A 24,261-nucleotide genomic window follows, 5' to 3' on the forward strand; every position below is an offset into this window, starting at 1 on the left:
GTATCATTTATTATCGACGATCTATTGCACAAATTTAAATAAAATAAAAAATGATGATGATGATGACGACGATGAACAACGTCCTGGCAATAACCGATTGGTCTTTTAAACTGCCACGTAATAGCTCGCCGATCGTAAACTCTCCGAGAGAGAGAGAGAGAGAAAGAGAAAGAGAGACTACGTGCAAGGAGTTGCATTGAACGGAGATGGAAGGTCAATGACCTTAGCTGTGCCAGTCCAGAGAGACGCTAATCCTAACCGGTCGTATATACTTACATACATATGTACATACGTGCTTCCTTTCTTATATGTGTCTTTTGCCTTTCTTCAGAACTAATGTTAAGATTCTCAAAGACGATTCAACAAATTTCTTTTCCAAGTTTTTATACTTTCTATAAAAGAATTTTAAACTTGCGAGGTACGCTCGGATTTGTATCCTCAAAAATAATTTTCTTCTATTCAAACAATTTTGTTTTGTATTCGAAGAGTAAAATTTAAAGCTTACTTGAGATATGAAAATAAACACTAGGTAGGAAAAAAAAAGGATGAGAAAAATTTGGTTAAATACTCACCATCGTTTCTGCCAAATATTCGTTGAACCTCACCGGCAGCTTCGCTTCCGCTTTCGCTTTCGCAAAGAGCAGGCCACTTCCGGTAATTATGAGGAACAACGTTCCATCTCTGAGCTTGAGTAACGTTTGATGGTTCCTTGGGTAAAGGTGGTAATGGTCTATCCGCGTCGTATTCTTGAGGCACACATTTATTATTATTTTGAGGGATTCGATGATAAGCATAACTTGCTTCTAAATTACGCGAACAAGAAGTGTTAGGATGATACGGGGTATAAATGATATCTAAATTAGGATCACGAATGAATACGGAATCGGTATCGGAAACACTGTCTTCACTTCTGTGTCTTCTGGTTGGTGGTTCGGATGCCGTGCCATGTTTGGTTGGCCAATTACCATTGGGTAATTCGTTGCCAACATTTTGATTAGAAAAACTAACTCTTTTCGTAGCACTGCCAGCATATTCAACAGAGTCACTGCTCACTAGACTTCCTCGTTTAAATATTGGATGGGGTCGAGGTTGCTTACCATCGTTATCGTTATCATCCTCGTAAGTGTAGGAAGAATTGTTATCGAGTTTGTTCAGATTACGATTAGCACGTAAATGAGGTGATGCGCTCTTCGATCTTCTGGGACTTAATCTGGAAGAATCGTCGACAGATTTGATTGGTAGCTCACGAATTGCCTGTTGAGGTCTGACTATTAAAATTGGTTGCGCCGAACCTTTAATCAAATTAGGTCTCAATGGATTATTGCTTTTCGTAGCACGAGATTTTTCATTAGCCCAATAAGATCGATCTATGTTAGAATCGGTTGATGCAGTAACAGGAATATTAGTATTAGTAATAGGGACAGGTTGACGGATGCTTGATCGACCACTCTGACGATTCGAAACTGATCTGTTATCGAGTCTTCTATCTTCCATTAAATTTCTTTCATAAATTCGCCTTTGTTGTTCCTCGTCAAGTTTCTTCAACTGTTGCCAATAAACAGCTTCTCGAATTTCCGGTAAATTGATCTTCAGAGAAGTTTGTTTTTCACGATTGGTTGTTTCACGAATTGGTGAATCATTGTTGTTAGCTGCTGGCAACCCAGTCTTTCGATTAGCTTCCAAAGCTTTCTGTTGCCAATAAAAAGCTTCGAGATGTTGCATAGTTCGTCTTTTCGTAGGTGATGTTGGATTACAATTGATTGGACAATTAACTTGTCCATGATACACGTTACCTTCGATAGGTCTTTGCCTTTCTGATATCGGTTCACGTTGGAGAGAACCTTTGCTGGTATAAATCTTTTCTTGGCTCGAGACAGATGTTGCTGGCCCAGAAACATCATTGACGTTTCTCCTACGTGGACTTGATCCCGTTCGTAAACGAGAAGTGGCGTAAACGGGTTCGGGCCTTTGAAGATTCTTCATCGTACAAGGTGTATTACCTGAAGCCGTTGGAATCATCGAAAACGGTGGCAAACTTGCTGACCTATGACCCTGTATTTTGTCACGATTACGTTGGCCTTCTTGATATTCCTTACCTTTAGAGAAATTGCTCTCGATACGTTCCTTGGGCGAATTGGATACCGTTATTGGTGATTCTGGACGTATACGTTCGAGATTAGCAAACGTTTTTCTATCATAAATGACTTCTCGTTTCGGTGAAGCTATCAAAATTTGATCACCGGGTTGTGCCTTTCTTTGCATTCCTCGTGGTGACGACAAGCTTTTCTTACTGTTTAGCAAAGTTTTATTCGTTACACCAACGTCACCCTCTTTTCTATTAACAGAATCATCTTCCCTGAACGGAGAGGGTGGGGTCTCGTCGTAGACACGTTCTTCGATTTCTTCTTCGAAATCAGGATTCTTCGATGGTCGAGTAGTATCATTAGCATAAATCCCTTCAGTCTGTATGCTGCTGGTTGTTGGCGATGTCCTCGCGCTAGTTCTCGGCGAGTTCAGATAATATTCACCACTTTTCGAACTGGACGGTGAAAATTCACTCTTCTGACTGGAATTAGGAGTACAACAAGAATCAGCATAATCTCCCGACTTCTGGCTAGATACTGGAGAGGAATATTTCAGCGTTCTATCGTTCGGCGAATCGATGACAATCGAAACAGCTTGCCTGCTAACTTCATTATCATCATTTTCTCCACGTGATTCTAATTCCTGTGACTCTTCTCTTTCATCATTTTCATAATTGCATAATTCGATTCTCGAACGTGGTATAGCTGGAAGTGGTCTGTCCATTGGTCGAACTATTCTCGATTTATGGAAAAATCTTTCAGTAGGTGGTGCCGAAATCCTTCCGGATGGACCGTGATTTCTTTGAAAGAACATACGACCACGATTCGCTTCTTGCAGACTATGTTTACGTTCCAATTGTCCACCAGGCCCTATTCTTCGGTTGTCTAACTCCAATCCTGTTTTAATTTCCCCATCCTCGGCTATGCTTCTCTCTTCGTATTTGTTATTATCAGGCGATAAGATTTTTCTATCGTACCATCTGTCATCCGGACCAATGGACCTTGGACTGGAATCATTTGCACGATATTTAGTTTGCTGTATCATCTTCGTTCTTCCTTCGTCATTTAATGAAAAATGATCAGGAGTACTGGTGATCAATCCTTGATCAGGAAACAATTCACGTTTGATCTCGTCTAATCTTTCCTCGATTATCGACCCGTTCAAACTGTTATCTAATTTGACGTTTCTTTTGATATCCTCGTTCAAATTCATAGTGTCCGGGGATCTAGTGTAATTGCCATTTTGTTGATAACGAGTAAAATGTCTCTCGTCCTGTTTCCTTCTCTCCTTCCGTTCCTTCTTTTTATTGTAATCCTTGCGGGAATCTTTCGGGGAAAAAAATCCTGGCAATAATCTTCTCAGACCGGATTTCTTTTTTTGCTTCTCTTCTTTCTTTACTCTGGATACTCCTGGCTCCATCGTAAATTCTCTTATCAATTTGGCGTAACCGTCTTTCGTATTTGTCTTAGTATTTGCAGTTGCTATCGATGATGACGATTCCTTATAATTAATTTCTTGATTACCGTGTTCGCAAGGTATCATCAACCGCTCGTTAATCCTAGATAAATCTTCCTCGAATGATCTATCCGATGATCGATGATCGATATCCTCGTTTACAAGTTTTTTATCCTCACCGTCTAAACCAGAATCCGAACCAAGAGTACTCACAGTGCTACCTTCTAAAAATTCTTCCGAATGTCTTATACTCGATCCTTCTTGATCATTTAATTGCACGTTCGAAAAACTTATCTGTCCTTCTTCGATTATACTTTCGCCCGAGGACACGCTACCAAATTCTTCGACGTAGGATGATTTAGACGACGACGACGAATTAGATCGGTCATGATTCTTTCCTGATTTGCAACGAAGAAATTCACCGGACCATCTTCTTTCTATTTCCAATACTTTTTTACTGTAACGCGGTTTTCTATGACTTTCTTCGATCTCTAATCTCTCGTCTAATCTTTGACGTTGTAAAAATTCCGGATCGAATGATATCTCGCTCAAAGAATTCGTATCGATTTCTACCGATGATCTTAAAGGACGATTAGATAATTCTTCGTTGTAACTTAACGCAGTGATAGCTTGTATCTGCGTACCAAGATTATCTTGTAATACTTTAATCTTCGATCTACTTTCCTCCAAACGATCTAACGGACTCTGCTTACACTTTTTTTCCTCATCTTCATCGTCCTCGTTGTCAACCGATCTTCTGTTCTTATTAAATTGTTCCTTTTTTATCAAAATATCTTGATCATTCTCATCGGAAACTTGTCTATCTTCTTTGTCTTCTTTTATTACCAAGTTTTTCGGATCCAAACCTTTGACTACCAAAGTACCGATCGTTGGACGTTTGATCAATTTAATTGGCTTGATTTTTTCATTCAATGATGGAAACGAAGTTCTACCTCTAACGATCAAATTTTCTTTCTTTTTTTTAATATTATTATTTTTGTTATTTCCTCCTTCTTTTTCTTCTACAAAATGTTTCGCGACTATATTGTCCTTCTTTTTATTACTACTCGAAGAGGTTAGAAGGATTTGTTCAATGGTCGTTAATTTGTCCACCTTATGAACGCGTAATTTCGTAGATATTTCTTCTTTTTCTTCGGTCAATACTAAATTTCTATTTTTGTACCTGTCTTCCTCTAAATTCTTCTCATCGGTCCGCTTGTTTCCTGGCTCCATTCTCGATCATATACTTGTTATCGTTTAGATACGCCTGCGAAAGTAAAAGGTATTAAGTAATTCGACACTCTTACTGTCTTTTTTGCATTCCAACCTTTCTAATATATTTAGAAAGAGATATGAAATATAAATTAATAATCAATTTGGTACAAATATTGATACATTTTTTTTAATATTTACGCGTTAATTGTCAAGTTTTGAATTTAATACAGACAACATTTATTTTATATATATATATCGATCACTTTTTAAATTATAGAAAATTTTAATAATTTTTAATTTTAAAAAAGAGTAGTTTGGTTTATAAACAAATTTTTATTAAAAACACAATATTGAAAATTGAAAAGACATCACAAAAATAATTGAATATATAAATGATTTTCGAATTCGAATTAAAAGCGACTTCATATTTTTCATCAATAAATTTCAAGTTTATCTATCGGAATATTTACACACTACAGTGAACACACAAACCACACAGAAAAATGCTTTGATATCTCGACATAGTATCAAAAGATAATCATTTGTGTTACGTTTTTCGTTAGATTGTGAACATAAAATATAGATCAAGTTTAAATTTGAAAATAAATTTATATTCGAGACTACAATTAATAATCTATTGTTCACTTTATAATTCGTAAATTAGTAATTAATTCAATTTCATCATTTTTCATACAATAAAGTCGAATATTTCAATTATTCATATATAGAAAATTAGACCAATTGATAATAATAATGAAGAAAAAAAGACAAACTAAGAAAAGATAAAACGTTCTTTCACTTTCCACGTATCTCCGTTATCGTGCTGAAGAAAACGAGAGTACTGAACATGATTACTCGCCACGAAACGCAATATTCTTCGTCGAAATCTATCCAAGGATATCGACTTACTACTCGTACCTATACTGCATTCATACATACATACATGCATGCATGTATAGCTGTTGAAATATCGTTGTTGAGAATAAATGACGTAAATCACGTTACGTTTCACTCAAATAATACTCTTTTATATAATTCCTGTTTCATGTGCGACTATATCACATAATACACGAATCAAAAGCAATCCTCATTGAGCATAATCATTTTGTATAAATCACTATAAAACCAATATCTCACTTAAAATATAATGTTTTTATTTATATCACAATTACTTGTCCTCTCGTTTAAAAGAAAAGACAGAAAAAGAAAAGAAAAATTAACGACAAATGAATTCATCAAAAATGAATGATTTAATTAACATAAAGAGACAGAGAAGTATGTACGTGTGTGTATGTGTCTGTGTATGAGTAATGACAATAATAATAATGAAATTAAAAAGATAAAAAGGAGAAGAAACGTGACGGCAACGACGATGTCTCTAAACCGACTGACTGCTGTGAGTAGCATGATCGCTACAATGTGGATATAGGATAGTGTGAAAGAGTGAGAAACAGATAGATAGATAGATGGATAGATAGAATAAGAGAAAAAGAGTTAGAGATAGAGAAGGTGGGGCAAGTAACATATATACACGCACGAGAAGTTGCGATCACGAAGAAGGACTGACAGAGTTCAGTTATCTCTTTCTTTCTTTTTATCTCTTTCTCTTTCTCTTTCTGTTTTTTTTTTCTGTTTAGTCCGAGCAAAGTCTCGATGAGGAAGGCTCGTCGTGTTAGAGTGTTAGTCCGATAACACACGAGAAGTTACAGGTAACGCGTTATTTACTCATGACACATCGTACGATTCGACTAATATGACTCAGTGATTCTCAATTTGTATTTTTCTGCATTTTATTTTTTATTAGTTTTTATATGTTCTTTGCGAAATGGTCAAACCTATTTCGGAATCATTAGCAAATATGTGAACATATTTTTATTTCATTCGGTTTATTTTTGTTCTAATTTTATTTAGATCTCAATAATTATAGTTTTATTATATGCTAATCAAATTAGCAAAGGAACTATGAAAAAGAACTTGCTAACTTGTAGATATCGTATGGACAAATCTAGTGATAGTTCAAAGCTCTACTAAATCAGACGCAGGTGGTAGAAGAAAAATGCGGGGGGAGGAGAAAAAAAAGTAAGAAAAGAATAGCATGATCGGTGAGAAGCCAGGAAAGCTTTGTGTTTGGTCTTAACAAAAAGAAAAATAAGAAAAGGTAAAGGTTATCGAACATTTCTGTGGAAGAAGATCCTCCTTCTACTCGGAGAAGAAGGTGAAGAAAAAGGAAGAGGAGAGGTTCAAGGTTTACGGTTTCTTTTGGGTCCATTCTGAGCATATTTTGGGCCCTAGGAGGGTTGCCAGTTGCCATCTGCTCTTTCCCCATCACTTATCTTCCTTTCAAGATTTTCGAATTGTTTCGAAAATTCCAAGCCAAAGAATTCACCTACTTTTCACATGATACATAAATGTATATATATAAATATAATATTTATTTAGAGTTAACAAAAAATAAACAAATAATATTTCTTCCTACATATCTTAGAATGTTACGGTGAAGATGAAATAAAGAATAATCGAGTATAATAATCAGAAGGAAGAGAGGATGGTAGATTCAAAGCAATGAACAGTTTATAACGAGGAATTTCCGGCTTCGAAAGCTTCGCTACGTTTAAATAACATGCCATTGAAATATCTGTATGGTTAACTTTGTAAATTCAACACCTTATATTAAAGATATAAAATATATATTATATTTTTTCTTTATATTTTATTTTATACAAAAAATTATTGTTTTACTTATACCTAACAGAATTATACCGTGTTTATTAATCTTATTATTTGTATTATTTATAAATGCTTACCATTAGTTTTACTATAATAAAATATAATATATATATATGTATATGACACTATAAATGATTATTATAATTTGTTTTTACTCGCAATTAGTATAATATAATTTATAGAAATATAAATATTTAAATGTTTTAAAATACATTATAAAAATATTAAAATACACGAAATTGTAGAAATAAAATATTATTAACAACCGTTTAATAATATATTTAAAGATTAATACAAAATAAAAGACAAGGAAAGAAAAATGATTATTGAATTTTTATATTTCTTCTTTTACTTCGATTTATGCTCGTGTGCATTTCCGCCCGAGGAAATATCAGCTTTGCTTATTTTGGTCCAGACTTAGGTAGAACTCCTTCCCTTCATTTCTCTTTTGAAAGAGAAAGAAAATTATTTCTGGCCTAGCAGAAGAAAGAAAGAAAGAGAGAGAAAGAAAGAGATCTCCTCTCTTCCCTATCTTCAGAAGTAAACTCTGGATCGTTCCATTTGGAAGTAAACTTTCTGAATCAAAACACTAACTTAAAACATTAATCCTATGTAAACCCTAACATCCAATTTTTTTCCTGTACTCATTTATTTTAATCCTACATCATACCACCCATATATATCATCTTTTTAAATATAAATTACAATTGGTATAGTTCTATTACTGTTAATTATACTATACTAACTGTAAGTACAAAAAATATATTTGTTCTTTATAACCCTTAATCATTTCAAGTGATTATTTGTAGATATTACTTTATAGTATATTTATTTATTAGTATAGTTTTACTACTATTAATCATAGTATATGCCAAAAACTACTTATAGCACAATTTATAATAAATTATTGAAAAGCAATCAATATCCTAATAAATATTCTGGATACTATGTACATACCCCTTTATATTCTATTATATTAATTAAAACTTTTAACCCTCTACAAACACGAAAACTTTTAATTAAAAAATAAAAATTAGTTTGACCGAAGAAAAAAATGATTTCTATGTTCAACTCACAAGACATTTTAATCCACGTATACGCATATCATTATTATATACACCATAATATAACATTAAATATATATATTATATTATATAATAAATATAAACCATAAATGTATATATGGTATAAGTATAGATTGTACGGAGAAACTGGATGCTGACAGCTGTAAACTGGTTTCGAGAGAACTGTGCTACACAACAGTAGAAGAGAAGTAGACGGTTCGAGAGAAAAAGAGAAATAGAACAAAGCGACCTGAGAGAAAGAGAGAAAAAGAGAAAGAGAATCCTGCCCTCTCATCATAATCATTTCTTTCGAGAAAAAAAACCCATCAATGTTCAATATATACCTGTATCAAACTGTACCTATCATTTTCTGCAAATTCCAACAATTTCGAGCGAAATTGTAACTTTTGAAAATACTTTCCTTATCTGTTCCGTGTTTGAACCTCGATTCGTATTCAATAAAGTACAATGAGATGTAACAGTAAATGTGAAAATGACAAAGGGTATTGAAGAAAGTCCACTTCTATTTCTGTCCCTTTATTCTTCACCCAGTATTTTGAGAGAGAGAGAGAGAAAAATAAAAAAAAATATACATTTAAACGAACTCTACAATTTTTATATTTTCTATTCCTATCGATCATCAAAATTCGATTCGAATTACGCGCGAATTGTTACGATTGTATAAATAAAAAAGCAACAACAAACAAAATGGATTCCACTCGATTGTTCTTACCATAAAACTATTTGTAATATTGTTTTTTTTTTTTAACACGAACATTAATAATAATAATAATAATAATGAAACGTAATAAAAATGAATAAGTAAGAACTCACCATTGTTTGCATTTCCAGAGACAAAATATAGAAAAAAAAAATTGGAAGGAAGTTTATTGGAAAGAAAAGTGGAATGGAATGATCCAAATTTAGCGACACTTAAATGATTTGATTGAAACACCTTCCTCTTGTTTTCTGACTCGCACTATTTATCTCTCACACTCTCTTTCTCTCTCTCACTCTTCCCGTTTCTAACGCACGCGCGAACAAGAGAGAAAGAGAGGGAGGATTTTAATTTGAACTATTGAAAGGGAGGGACTAGGGTCGCGGCGCGAGGACGACGCAACAAGTGACAGCTCCGCCGTTCGAAACGCCATTACCGCGCCACTAACGCGCCTCTACCGGCGTTCCTTTCAACTCATTCATTTTCAATTCTCCTACAACTGACTTTTTTTCTTGTTTATTCCGATTTTTCTTCTTTTTTACTCACATTTCTTACTTTATTTTATCATCGAATATTCTTACCTCCTCGTTCCTCCTTTCTTTTTACGTTCTTTCGGTTGAAATATATCCGGTTTGCATATAGATCCAATGTTTCTTATTATCGATCAGCTTTATGTAATAATAATTTTATTATTTGCTTTATTTTTCTTTTTCAGAGAAAGTCAAACAAATCGTTATATACCTTTGAAACTAACGGAAATTACTAACCGGAAGTATCATTGACGATCTCTGGCGGTTGGTTTCATTAAAAACGTTTTGATTTTGTTGGTAAGGAAGCTTGTCGATAACAAATTTGTACGCGCGATGTCGCCACCAGTCATATTTTCGATATATCATTCGATCTATATATCGAACTTTTATTTTTAAATAATAATTCCCGCCATTTTCTACATTTATTTTTTCTTTTTTTTTCTTTTTCAATTTTCTTTCGTCTTTATACGTAAACAAATAAGATTCATACCTATTTATATATATTTGCGGATATATAGTAAAGTGTGTGAATGATATATAATAACTTATATAATTTAATAAATAAACCATCACATAGAACCAGTTACTGAAATTTCTCTTTGTAAATTTTACAATAAACTTATTCTACAAAAACTTCTATAATATTTAATAAAAAAGAAAAAATATCTTACCGCAGAAAAATGAAAAACAAAACGATCAACGAATTAAATATATCCATCAGTTCAAGAACAAGCCCATGAATCTGACAAAAACTCCCACATAAATTTAAATGTTAGAATCGAAATAGAAATCAATTATGCGTACACGTTCCTCACATACATCTTCATTGACTTCATTCACGTGCTGACAATTCATCGACCATGACTACTCATACTAATAAAAACGTTACCTTTCTTTTACGCATACAAAAAACATGAAGACGCGAATCAAACAGCAAATATTTTTTTCAACCAGACAAAAAAGAAAAAGGAAGAAGATCGAGCGTAAATATGTCTGTTCATGGAGAAGAGAAGAAACAAGGGGTGGGGGTTATTATGGTGAGGGGGTGAAGTGGAGTGGGGTGAAGGTTCAGAACCGACATTCTCGTCTACGGGTTTACTACGTCGAGACACTGATTCGCAACTTTACTTTCACTGTTTATACTCGTTTCTTCGAGACAACGAATCAAATCGATGAATTTCATGTATGTGATGCTAGACACATGATTTAGACACATCAACTAAATCAAATATATATTTGATGATAATATATTGGATTTTAATCCTTAGAATGTAACCGTTCGATTTTATGCAACGATCGAATACGTAATCCAAGTCAAAATTTAACAAATTAGGAAATAAAAAAAAGAAATAAGATAAATAAAAGTTAGAGTATCGTCTACTTGAATTGAAAAGCGAAAGAGAAAGTTAAAAAGAAATCTTGTAATAATAATATTGTTTCCGGATACACGTATGTGTGATATGCAAAATTGGGGAATTAAATAAAACTAAAAATAAAATAAAATGAAATAAAAATTATAAATTTGATTTATCTTCTATAATCTTCTCTTTCACTTCAATCAATTTATTGTTAAATCAAATGTAATTATTAATCTTCTATCGTATTACAAATACATTCTATCAATGAAAACTACCCACGCTATAAGATATATTATGGAAATATTCGAAAGAAAAAAATAACGCAGAAATAGACTCGACAAGAAAGTATGCAAAAAGAAAAGATTAAAAGGAAATATCGGAGATAATATATTCAGGATTTTCCATGGATGGTATAAACAGAGACATTTGATGACGTTGGATTTCCAAAGTGTGTGGTTTATAGTAATGGACATAAGGATTTTAAGGTGGACAGAAAGGAGTGGAGAGGGGGATTGCGGAGGGGAATTGAAAGGGGGCTTTTGCCAGAAGGATGTAACAAAGTTAGCAGCAAGCAACAAACTTGCTTGCCTCTTGCGTGGGAAGGATACGAGCAAGTCACACGTACGAGATACGTGGATGGGATTCGGCACGAGTGGTTCTCTTTGCCAGAGTGAGAGTGCCATATATATAGAGAGAAGGGGAAACTCGACTCGGCACTCCAAAGCACACAGCCTCCGCGATTGCAGTGGTGTGCTTGCTTTCGTTTTCTCTTATACCTCGTTTCAATACATATATCTGTATGTATATATAAATCTACACCCATATATAAACATATATATATATAAACAAACATATATATATATATATATATATATGTATATATATATAATATCAATATTTATATAGACGGATATTATATATAAATATATTTTCATTGCTATTGTTATTTAGTTTCGTTGTTGTTCCTGTTATCGTTGGCTGTTGTTGTTGTTGCTGCTGCTGTTACCGATATCGCGTTTATAGTGCAAAAAGGTTTTCTAAGTTTTTCCCCTTTTACGTTGGGGACTATCGACGTTGTTAAAAAAAAAGAAAAAAAGAAAACAGAAACAAAAATCTATTACACGTCGATAGAAACACGACGTCTTTTTTGTTTTTAGATTACTATATTTTTTTGTTAAATATATTTTTTAAAGAAGTCCGATCGGCTTACCACAAACCAGGAACGAAAGAATCTTCCGCCACCATGAAACTTACGCTGTTCACGTGAGTACGATATTTACCCCTTCCTGTTTGTCATCTTCCTTCCCCTTCCACCATCCCTCCTTCTAATCTGTTTACTTATCATATTTACCTACTATCCTTTATTTATATTTTTCTAATTTCCCATAACGATTTGTTTAATCAACTAATACTTTATTAAAATAGATCAAAGTTATGTTATCTAACCTGTTGATCGATTTAAAATTTACATTGGGATTGGTTCACTTTATTTTTTTGTCAATCAAGGCCATTTAAATACGTCTAGTCATGATGTGTGCTAGTCTGTGTGTTAGTGTTACTGCGCATGTAATACTCATAACATTCACATATTAGAATGCTCGGTTTCCTTATACTTTCCATGGTTATGGTAATTACTAGATTCGACTAGCTGTTATGCGAGAAAATCGTATGTCTAAGGTAAAAGGCCCGCGGAATTAAACGCATACATGCGCGCGTGCACTCTATCCTTGCTTGCGTAAATGCGTTATATGTACATATAACGTATTTATATACATGCTCTTTCTCTTTCTATCACTTTCAATCAGGATTGTAGTAAGAAAAAAAAGAAAAAAAAACAAATAAATTAAAAAAACACCATAAAACATACGACGTATTCAATTAGAAAATGAATTTGATGTTAGAATCCGCGTGGCACGCTACCCTTCGAAAATACTATAAATAATTTCTTTTTTTTTTTTTTTTTAAAGAAAAAAGAAAAAAACTTTCGATTTCTCGACAGAGAGAGAGAGAGAGAGAAAGAGAAAGATTTATATCAAAGAAAAGTTTATGGAAATGTCACCTCGTTTACCGTTGTTTCTCCTTGACATTATTCCAACTACATGTCATGCATACCATTGGCTATACTATAGTTCAATAGGGAGAAAGGGAGGAGGATATTGTAACAATATATGTGCGAAAGATTTTTTTTTTCCATTCATCTCTATTGACTTCCTCCTACGATCATTCCTACGAGAAAAGATTCTTTTAGGTATGCTTCAATTGATGTCAGAAAAATAAAAGGAAAGAGAAAAAACATAACATTGAACGTCTACTCGTTCACTTTTTATATAAATTGTTCAATTAATATTTAATTCAATTAAATTATTAAAGAAAAAGAAAGACAAAAAATATTAAAAAAAAAAAAACAAATGAAATGTTTGTATCGATTTAAAAATAATTTTTTAATCAAGCAAGTTAGGAGAGAAAGAAAAAGAAATGTTTTTAAAAACAAGTGCTATTTATATATATATATTAATTTTTAATTATTTTCTTACCAATTAAAATATAAAGGGCAAAGAAACAATGTTTTAATCCATCTATTCTATCAATTTGAAATTAATTTCTAATGAAATGAAATCGTCTCTTTTTTTCTCTATTTAATTTCTATCTACTTCTTATTAATTGTTTTCTCGATAGGGTGACATAATTGCAATTACATCTACAGCAAAAGACGAACCAAAAGTGTTGCGTCAATAAATCGCTAAAGGGCAAACGTGAATAAAAAACGAATCGGGAATTGTCGTTGTGTGTTATTCGCGGAGGTGTCCATTTTTTCTCCATTTCTTTTTTCTTCTTCGAATTCTTCTTCGAATTCTTCTTCGAATTCTTCTTCGAATTCTTCTTCCAAGAAGAGAAAAAAGAAGATGCTTGTCTTATGCTCTTAGCAACTACTGATCGTTAACTAGCTATCGTTGTAAAGATGGCCTCGCTTATTACTCATTTTCTTTTCTTTCACTTCTCCATATGCATACATCCATACAATATCTTTATTTATAAAACAAATCATGAAGATTTATGATCGTCCTTGTCAAATGATTACGTAAATTCTTTCAATTTATTAATTACCGATGATCCAAGTCTAGAGAAATAAAAGAAAGTTATTATAATTTACGCAAGATTTTCTCTTTTTCAAATGAATTTGAACAAAAAATTCGAAACTCTGACGCGATCGAATGAAATTATGAAAAAATATTCTGTCTTCTTTTGAGAGAGTACAAGATTTACGGTAGACAATTAAAAGGACATTTGAGATGCTATTTTAACTATTACTGTAATGTTGTTTCTGTTATTGCTGCTGTTGCTGTTGGCGGGTTTTCTTGACATTTGTGAGTTGTTTCACGCACAAACGTTTGACTTCGTAACGACAGAAAGACAGAGCCAATCCCCTTGGTGAAACAGGGACCGCAGTTGTACAGGGACCCAGAGAGTCAGAGAAAGTGAGTTTCGAACGTTAATGTCACAGGTCAAAGTCTACTATGGTGTATGTATACGTATATGCTTTCGACAAATGTTTTCGCGAAAGTTCTACATATATACGTAATAAGTTTCTACATATAGTATATACCCCCCCCCCCAAATTAAGCATATCGAATGTGCTGCATTATATATCTTAATCAGAAATTCAATGAAATTTTCATCAAATTCAAGCAGTCCAAGAAAATTCCATGAGAATTTCAAGACAAAATGAAAAAAACATAGTCTGTTGTCGTATCTCGATTATCGTGGCACAAATCGTGCAGCACGTTTAAATCAACAGCAGCAACAGTAGGAATAACAGCAACGGCAGCCATTCACCCTTCTCGCAACAGAGCCAACCGATTATCACCAAGTTTCTTTTGGATCCGGTCTGTTGCAGCTCTATCCTAGTACTACGAAGATAAATCATTATCTTCGTGTTCGAAAGACAGAGAAAGAAAAGAAATGTAATCTATAATCTTTTCTTAGCATCTAGACGGTTTATTCTCGACAGTGGTAAAAGCGTATCTCGAGAAGGAACTTTGGTAAGGAATCGAATAGTGTGCAGGAACGTAAGGAGTGAAAGTAGAATCTAAGGAACGTAAGAATGCCTACGGTAACGTAAGAACATCGTAACCTTGACGGGAGAATATTTTATTCGGTTTAAGTTCCATGATCTTTATAAGATTTTTTCTATTTCTCTCTTTCTGATTATATTAATACTTCAACTTGAAGTTATTTTTAATCATAGGGAAATATTATTACTTGGATTGTGTTAAGTTCCATTGATACCTCTTTAAGTGTCTATTTTATGGAGAGAGAGAGTATGCATTATTTTAATTGTTGAGTGAAACATTTAAGTCAAATTCACTATTGTTCAAAATTATGATTTCTGTTATAAAAGAATCTATTTGATGTTTAATTGTTATTTAAAATTTGTAAATAATTAATATTCTCTCTATTACGATTTCAAATTATTCCTTACAATAATATTTAATAATTATTAAACGTATAAAAGATAATGCTTTAACCCATTTACCTATATAATATCGTTTTAAATAAAATTAATAGTCTTAACGTGTTATTATTTTATCTATTGATTATTTTAGAATTGAATATTAATTGTGCATCCTATCCTATAGGATAGAAAATTATCTCTTCTAACAATATGATTAAAAATCAATAAAGTTTGTTTATTTAAATTTCAGATTATTAGCTTTGTGCCTAATAGCTACCTGTAGATCGACTGAAGAGGAATACGATTACGAAGAAGAAGCTCCAGCAGCTGTTGTAACCCCAGCTCCAACTAAAGCAGCAGCACCAGCTGCTAGATTGGGAGGACTGTTATCGTCGAGAGGCCGAGTCAATGTTGGAGGAAGAAAAGCAACACCGGTATGTTTATTTTCGATGTTTTCCCTTTTATTACTATCTTAACTTTCCTAGCCGTATTTAACGTAGAAAGATGTAAAAATTCCATAGACTCAATCTACGACCGCTAAACCAGTCGAACAACAACCATTAGAAGAAGAAGAAGAAGCTGAGGAACCACTCGAAGATATTCAAGAACAAGAAGAAGTCCTCACGACCACTACTGAATCTTTAAAAAAGGTTCGGGGCGGTGTCAGACCTTTCAGGTATTTGTTTTACATTTTTTATTTTTTTATCATAATTTTTCCATTTCATATTTTCCTATTCACTAAAAATGATATTATCTTCAAAATATCTTTCAGTAAAGAAAAATTTTTGTACAAATTTGTTTTTGTTAAGATCAAACGAGGAATTAATAGCAGCGTTAAAGAGAAGACGTGCTCAGACTGGTCCAATTAGTCATTCTAAAGAATCCTCAGGGACACAGGCGGCTCAAACGGAATCAACGACTCCCAAATCGAGGTACTTTCAATTGAAATCAAATATTTGAATAATTCTATAAACTAAGTTACATTATTATTTTCTGTATTTTTTCTTAAAGAACGTCATCGAGCAATCGTAACAAAGCTAATGGAAATTCAGGAGGAGAATCAAGGACAACTGCGACTAGCCGTGGTAGATTCGGTTCATCGAGAGGTAAACCCGTGCAAGAAGAAGTCGAGGAAACGCAGCAAGAAGAAGTCCAAGTGAAACCTAAACCTTATCGCAGGGGATAGATATCTAAAGGTTTTTTTAAGATTAAAATAAAAAAAAGGAAAAGAGAAAGAGAGAGAAAGAAATAGAGAAATGGTCATCTTTCTCTGACCAATATTTTTTAAGCAAAAGCAAAAAGTTCCGAATTTATAAAAAAAAAGAAAAAGGAAGAAAAACTTCTCTTACAAGAAACACGATTTGTCCTTGTCCATCTTTATCCTTGACCATGCCTTTTGCTTTTGCCTACAATAGAAAAGTATTTTAAATAAAAATCCAAATATGGTGGTTCTTTTCTTTCCGACGAAAAAATAATTGACTCAAACGAAAGACAAGTATTATTTTTGTAAACGACCTCTTTTTTAGATTTCATTTTGAACGTCGATACACACTTATCGAGCTTTTAATTTCATATTTCTTTTATATAATGCAAAAAAGGAAAGCTCGTTGATATTATTTTATTCCTGAAATCGTCGACGAGGTTTCACTATTTCTTTGATCACTCCTATTAGGTAATTTTAAAGTCATATAAAAAACTCGTATGTTTTTTATTTTTTTTTTTAAATAGATCCCACGTATTCGATCATACGACGATCTTTATAGGCATATAAATAAATATACATATATGTATAAATAAATAAATAAATAAATAAATAAATAAATAAATAATTAATAGTTAAGAGCAACCATTGGTTTTTAACGATGACGTCTAATGGTTGCTGTATAAATGTAAATTAAATATGAAGACACGTGAAATAAAATGATTTCAAAATAATCAACGCACGCATACATATATATTGTTAATAAATAACGTCTCATAAATTATAAAATACTCGGAGAAAATTTTCAATCCGATAATGCTAATAAATGAATGAAATGAAAAACATAACTTCGGATTTTCGTCAGACTTAGAAAGCTCATTTTGATTTGTATTTTTGTTCAATTAAATTTTCCTCCTCCTCCTCCTCCTCTTTCTGGTATCACGAAATTTGTAAAAGTGAAACAATATGGCCTTGATTGCATATACGGCTGTAAAATCATTACGATAGAGAAGGATGAACGAGCTAAGAATTCAACGAGAGTTCGTTCGTTTAGGGAATGCTTTGCCCAAAATACCGAAAGAAGAGAGAACCTGATGGAACGGGGTTGAGAGGAGTAAGGGAAATAACGAGAGGAAAGGGGAATGTTACTCGAAAGTGAGAGGAGGTCGCATCTCGACGTCCTTGAGGTGTCTTCGCGAAGAATATTTCGCGAACTAACGAAAGCGAATGAAAGAAATAACACACGTTTACCAATTCTACGACATATCATATGTACGATTATGTGTTTTTTTAAATTCGATGATTCTCAGAATTTCATCTATTAAATGTTTCCGATTAAAAATATATAGAAAATAAGAAAGGAGGATTTATTTCTATTCAAGATTATATAATTTCTTTTTAATTATGATTGAATAATAATGAAAAGATTAATAGTAAGTGTGAAATTATTTTGGCAAAGTTTTAATATTGTTATTTGATAATAATTAATATAATTAAATATTAATTGAATAGAGAAAAATTGTGAATATTTGAATGTTTGAAATTAACATTAATATATATAGAAACGCATATTACCTATGTTAAAATTCTAATAAGAAATAACAAACGAATCCTGTTAACCTATTCACCGGTCATCCTTGATCCGGTCAACATTCCAAAGAGAAATATTTTCCATTTGAAAACAAGGTCCGTTAGAAACGACAAAGAAAGCAACGCGGAAAGCATAGAAATAATACTAATCGTCAAGATTATCACACATATATAACTCGACCGAGAATTTGATGATTGGATCAACAAAAAAAGAAAGACGAACCGAAAGAGTAAGACAAAGTGAAAGAGAAAGAGAAAGAGAGAGAGATGATGAGAAAGGTAATTTGCACGATGAACTTACGTAACCAAGCATGATTCTCTCTCGAGTAAACGTTAAGAAAAGCTGCTCACTGACCTTTCGTTAATGTCGTTGGGACTACGTGGCAATGGAATCTTCAAGATTTCTACAATTTCCTTCTCTGTATCGACGATCACCTGAAAATAACACATCGATAATAACGCAACCTGTTTTTTTTTTTTTTTTCAATTTTATTATTTTATTATATATTTCTTTTCTTATTTCCGCTATAATCTATACTTTTCATATAATTAATATTTTTTATAATTATAATAATATTAATAATAATGTCTATTTAGCCTCACAACAACCAATAAGAATTTGATTTACAATTACACTATAATTTGTTAATATTGCATCATATATATAGTAACTTCATTATTAAATTATATAACGAGACTATAGTACGTTGATTATGTCGATAGTAAATTAGATTATTCAATATTTAATTATTATTTATTTGTTATATAATAATAATAATTGATAATTAATATCTAGAAAAATATTTCATATTTAATTATTATTGATAAATTACTTATATAATGTGCCAAATAAAATATTAATATTAGATACAACGAAGTGTTCAATTTCAATGAAATTGCTATAGAGTTTTGTAATTCGATGAAAGAAAGGGTATTATTCATATATAGAAAAATCTCTCCTCGAGAAAGCTTGCTTATTAAAGAAAAATCGATCGTTGGGTTCGTCCTTACGAGATCCTATACCTACGCGAAATCAGCACGCGGACGGATGCGATATCAGGGAAAGCGGATAAAGACCAATGCTCAAGAGAAAGTCCTTTCCTTTTCTTCCTCTTCTTCTTCTTCCTCTTCCTCTTCCTCTTCATCTTCATCTTCATCTTCATCTTCCTTTCATACACACACACATGATTCCCTTTCTTTTCTTTATTTATTATTTATTCATTTCATTTTTATTAATATTTTTCTATAATATTTCATTTAATTACACGAATATGTTTGTTCAGTTTGAAATACATACAAAATACAAAATATTTCTCTATTGCAAACACCAAGAGAGAAATTGCAACTTTCTTAGGATTAGAAAAGATGCACTCATATATACACGCATACATATATGTTAAACTTACTCTCAACGTTAAAAGTCCTCTCCTGTAAGAGTTAAAAATAATTCCTGTTACAGTTCGTGTAATAACAACCAGCAAAATCATTTCTGCACCCGCTCGACATTTTCATAATCGCTTCCTACTTTTGCAACTGCTTTACGTTTGCGAAATTACTCTCTTTCTCTTACCGAGTATTTTTGTAGACAATTGTGTGTTACATTCAGTTGTAAGACTTAAGAAAATTAGTATGGCTTGTAATGAGAGAGTCATATAAGTCAAATAACTTAAACTAACTCTTATTCGAAAATGTTCTCTTTTAATTGTCTTAATATTCAATTATAATATAATATAATCAACGGGGTTTAATTTCTATAATGTTTATAAATACTAGAATGGGTTAAAAAGTTTGAAAATAAAAGTGAGTTTGACAGAAACAACGAAAATTCTTTCTATAATACGTTAGACTCAAAATTTGTCAACCCACTCATCTACGTATATAAATAATTTTTATTTTATAATTTTTTTATCACACGAATAAATTTGTTTATTTTGAAATACATAAAAAATAAAAACGTATCTCTCTCTCTCTCTCTTTCTCACACTCTCTTACTAAACAATTAGAAAATTATAAATGACTGTGAATAATATAAAATCCAATTTTGATGACAGATAGAAAAGATAAAGATATGTAGATAATCAGATAGGTAATACTTATTTACATATGTGCATATATGTATAAGTAAAAGAGAAGGGGTGTGTCTGAGACATTCGTCAATGCTAAGGTCACTCTCCATACGGTCAGTACGATTGACCGTAACAAAAAGTAGATCACTTCAGTAACGTCGAAGTTACAAAGAAGGTCAAGTTGATATCCGGTTTTCCATAAGAACCGGAATAACCACCGTACTTGTTTCATCCTTCGAATTCTGCCAAAAATGCGTTTTCAGGCTTCCCCTCATTTTCATCTTTTCATTTTGGACGTACGTGTATCGTAATTAAATAATATTAACCTTTGCAAGATTACTTTTTTGTCATACGTGTAGACAATTACATTGTATTTCATGTATTTTCCATAAAATTTATGGTGAATTAATTTTTTGCTAAAATCTACTACGATCATTCTATTTATTAAAAAATATTATTTTATTTGAGATTAATATTAAAAGTTTAAACAGCGTGCAACAATATTAAACAATTAAAATACTTTATGAGACATTCAATGAGATGTATTATGATTAAATATTTTTCACTGACAATCAGTTAGAATCCTTTCTCTTGGAAAACAACGACGACAACGACAACGACAACGACGATGAAGAAGAAGAAAAAGAAAAAGAGGGGAACGTTAAAGGTCCTTTACGAGATGAGAATTCAAACTAAATGACAAAGGTCGAATGTCTTTCTGCTGTTTAAAAGTTACAACCGATCGAGTTCTGATTTTTCTTTTATCATTTATATTAGAAGATGTTGCACATTGAGAGAAAAGATAAAGCTTTTCGAAGGAGGTGGATCTTCGACAAAAAAAAAATAATAACCTGTGGACGACGACCGGTTGAACGAGCAACAAACAAGAGGCAAACTTATTTCATGGGATTGGGGCAAAAAGGGGGAGGGGGATACTTTCCACTAAATTCCTGTAACCGACTTTATACTCTTCGAATGCTTTCGTCATCGTCCTTTTCGTATCCAACGAAATCGAAAACTTTATTTGCATATCTCTTTCTCTCTCTCTCTCTCCCCCCCCTCTCTTTTTTTCTCTGCCAACAACGACAATTTATTGTGGCGCCAAAACACATTACACTTTTTCTTCTTTCTCTTTTCTTTAAATATAGCATGAAGTAGTCATTTAATTTTCTTTTTTTGTATATTCAACAAATGTGACAGGACATTTATAAATAATCCTGCCGGTTATATTATTCTTCTTCTGCTTTTTTTATGATACAATTCAAATCACAACAATTTTATTGTATTTCTACGGTTCGCATCGATTTTTAATTAATTTTTTTTGTATTATATTAAACTGCATAAAATAAGTCATGTAAATCTATTATTTTGTATTTACTGTGTTGAATTAAAAAACATAATAATTCGCACTAAAATGTATTTTATCTTTAAAATTAAATCGGATGGTAGTGATGAACGTTTTCATTGATAATCGAGGTAAATAAATTCCGATATTTAATATTAATTGTTAATAATCTTGACTCATGAATGTTAAATAAATCTCAGAGAATATCTTAGATATCTTGCTTCGCGAATGTCCTTAACATTGAACGAGTTCCGGGCGTTCGACCTTGCTTCGAGAGGACGTTTTGCAACTTGGAGATTTCACTCCGATAGGCTGCATTCTCTTTCCCTCCCCTCTTATTCCTACATACACATATGTATATATATGCATTACATATCCCTTTTTCTCTAAAAGTCAAGAAAATGAAAAAAGAACTAACAGGAAAATAAAAAAAAATTCCTAAAACAAACAAATCTAAATTCGACCAAAATATTGATCCAAAAATATTCTATGAAAGAAAATACAAAAAAATTAAAATAAGAATAGGGAAGAAAAAATCTTAGTAAAAAAGTTGATTGAAGTGTGTCAACAAGATATAGACAGGAATAAAATGGAAATTAAGTGAAAAAAATGTGGACAAAAATGTGGGAACATTGTAAAGAAATATTTCGAGGTGTGTCAGATCGATTATATCGTCTGTTTCTATTGTATACACTTGAGAAGTCTTAATACATACTTAAAAAGTCATGCAAGTACGTGTTACCGATTCTCAAATCATCGAGAGAACACACCCGTAATTCAGAGAAAGCGAAGTTCGTAAAAGCGACGTTTGGAAATGGGCACGTATGTATGTATGTAGTATATTTACTTATGTATATAAGTATCACGTAGATCACATCGAAAGAGTTCGTTCAAAGGTTTGAAACGCGTTCTTTGCTATACCTTTCGTCTTTCTTCCTTTGGCTTTTATCCTTGTAGTAACGCAACCAAGACGGATACTACTTACATTAGTGCATCTTTCAAATGTCAACCGTCGATACTTTCTAATCTCTTATGTCCGAATAATTCTATATTTTTTTTTTACTTTTCTAATTATATAAGAAATCAATATTATTATTTAATCATTGATGAGTTTTATTCATATTCATTGAATAATTGCAAAATATTTCGTTTATAATTATATTAGAAATTAATATTAATTTATGTCCCCATTAGAGAATTAAAAATATTTTATTTTACTTACTTTCATTTAATTTTATTTAACAGATAAGAAAATATTTGTACAATTAAGATGTTTCTTACTGTATTAATTAGAACTGTTTTTATCACCACTCTTTTCATTGTTTTACAGAGATTATTTCTATTTATATTATCGACAGCTGTTTTTAGATCAATAAAGATTGCAAAGATTTTGTTCCCCTTCCTTTGGTTGCAATGCTTTTCCCTTTTATAATAATTTAGAATGTAGATGTTGTCCATTGTACTTTTGTGTTTTCAGAAACCATGCTGGAGTATACACATATTTATGTATTATTTGGAAAGGTGCATTACTTTCTAAGAAAACGTTGAAAAATCTAAACAAGCTAAACACATTGAATGATCTAAATTTGTTTCAAGTGTTGTCACGATTGTACTAATAAAGAACACGAAGGAAAGTATCGATTTACTTTTCACTGGAAAGACGATTTCACGTACGCGACAGAAAGTAAAATTCGAGTGAGAAAAAGAACAAGAAGAAGAAAAAGAAAAAAAGAAAGAAAGAAAGAAAGAGAGTAAGAAAAATATGTTAGAGATGGTAGCAAGTATATAAGTGGTGTATGACACGGATTTCGGGCTCGGAACACTCGGAATTCCGATCGCGATGGCAATTTAAATGTTTCCAACGCAGCCACAATTCTTTTCGAAGGACAAATCTGATTCCGACTTTCTCCTAACATCGTCTTCTCTCATATACAAGTTAAACCTTTTTCATCCAATCCTAATTTTCCTTATTATCGATGATACTTCGCCTAAATGATTTTTCAAAAACCAATTGTGTTAATAATTCATTATATGTCGTTTGCAAAATTTATTAGAAAGTAATAATATAATACTTGTAATGTGTGATTAGTACATTAAATAATTCCTTAAATATACTACATGATTAATATACAGCATTATTAATACGTAAAAAAATGATCAATGTATTACACATGTCATCGTATATATCTAGTAAATAAATTATTTTTTTCTTGTTTTTCTTTTTTACAGAATAGAATGTCTTTGATGACTTGACATCATTCATTAGTATTAATATTATTTAATATTTCTATATATTAACAATTGTCGTTTAATTAGTATTCGAGAAGGTCATGGCTAAAAAGGAGAAGACACGAAACCATATGTAATTTATTGTTCCGTGTTTGCACCGGGATTTTGGAGTTAAGTTATAGTCAATGACCAACCACATTTAGTATTTCATTCGTACGAAAAAGG

General features: G+C 32.0%; 2 protein-coding genes across 24 annotated transcripts in view; one reads left to right on the forward strand and one right to left on the reverse strand.

Moving 5' to 3' along the window:
- Positions 1–9,677, reverse strand: part of LOC106788411 — a 102,175-nt gene extending 92,498 nt beyond the window's left edge. For 22 of the 23 annotated variants that reach the window (XM_014751641.1, XM_014751639.1, XM_014751627.1 and 19 more), the window contains exons 1-2: positions 9,381–9,677; positions 573–4,807 (exon numbers count right to left, since the gene is read on the reverse strand). In XM_014751641.1, coding sequence (XP_014607127.1) covers positions 573–4,773 — 4,201 coding nt within the window. In that variant the 5' untranslated portion in view covers positions 4,774–4,807; positions 9,381–9,677. Of the gene's footprint in view, positions 1–572; positions 4,808–5,673; positions 5,858–9,380 lie in introns of those variants that run through there. The other variant, XM_014751620.1, reaches the window with a different exon arrangement.
- A 2,201-nt stretch (positions 9,678–11,878) lies between these two features.
- Positions 11,879–16,823, forward strand: LOC106788409. Its single transcript, XM_014751618.1, has 6 exons — positions 11,879–11,949; positions 12,346–12,415; positions 15,856–16,039; positions 16,127–16,281; positions 16,415–16,537; positions 16,617–16,823. Exons 2-6 carry the CDS (start codon positions 12,396–12,398, stop codon positions 16,789–16,791), a joined length of 657 nt encoding a protein of 218 aa, XP_014607104.1. The 5' UTR covers positions 11,879–11,949; positions 12,346–12,395; the 3' UTR covers positions 16,792–16,823.
- Positions 16,824–24,261: the final 7,438 nt, after the last annotated feature.

Source organism: Polistes canadensis, unplaced genomic scaffold, assembly GCF_001313835.1.
Source record: "Polistes canadensis isolate GaletaPanama2010 unplaced genomic scaffold, ASM131383v1 scaffold_139, whole genome shotgun sequence".
In the NCBI taxonomy this organism is placed as follows: Eukaryota; Metazoa; Arthropoda; class Insecta; order Hymenoptera; family Vespidae; genus Polistes; species Polistes canadensis.

Excerpts from the sequence above, each read along its gene's own strand:
- LOC106788409 (XM_014751618.1), top strand. The coding sequence starts at position 12,396 with ATGAAACTTACGCTGTTCAC. Across the intron at positions 16,282-16,414 it reads GGCGGTGTCAGACCTTTCAG|ATCAAACGAGGAATTAATAG; the intron begins GTATTTGTTTTA and ends GTTTTTGTTAAG. Across the intron at positions 16,538-16,616 it reads TCAACGACTCCCAAATCGAG|AACGTCATCGAGCAATCGTA; the intron begins GTACTTTCAATT and ends TTTTTCTTAAAG.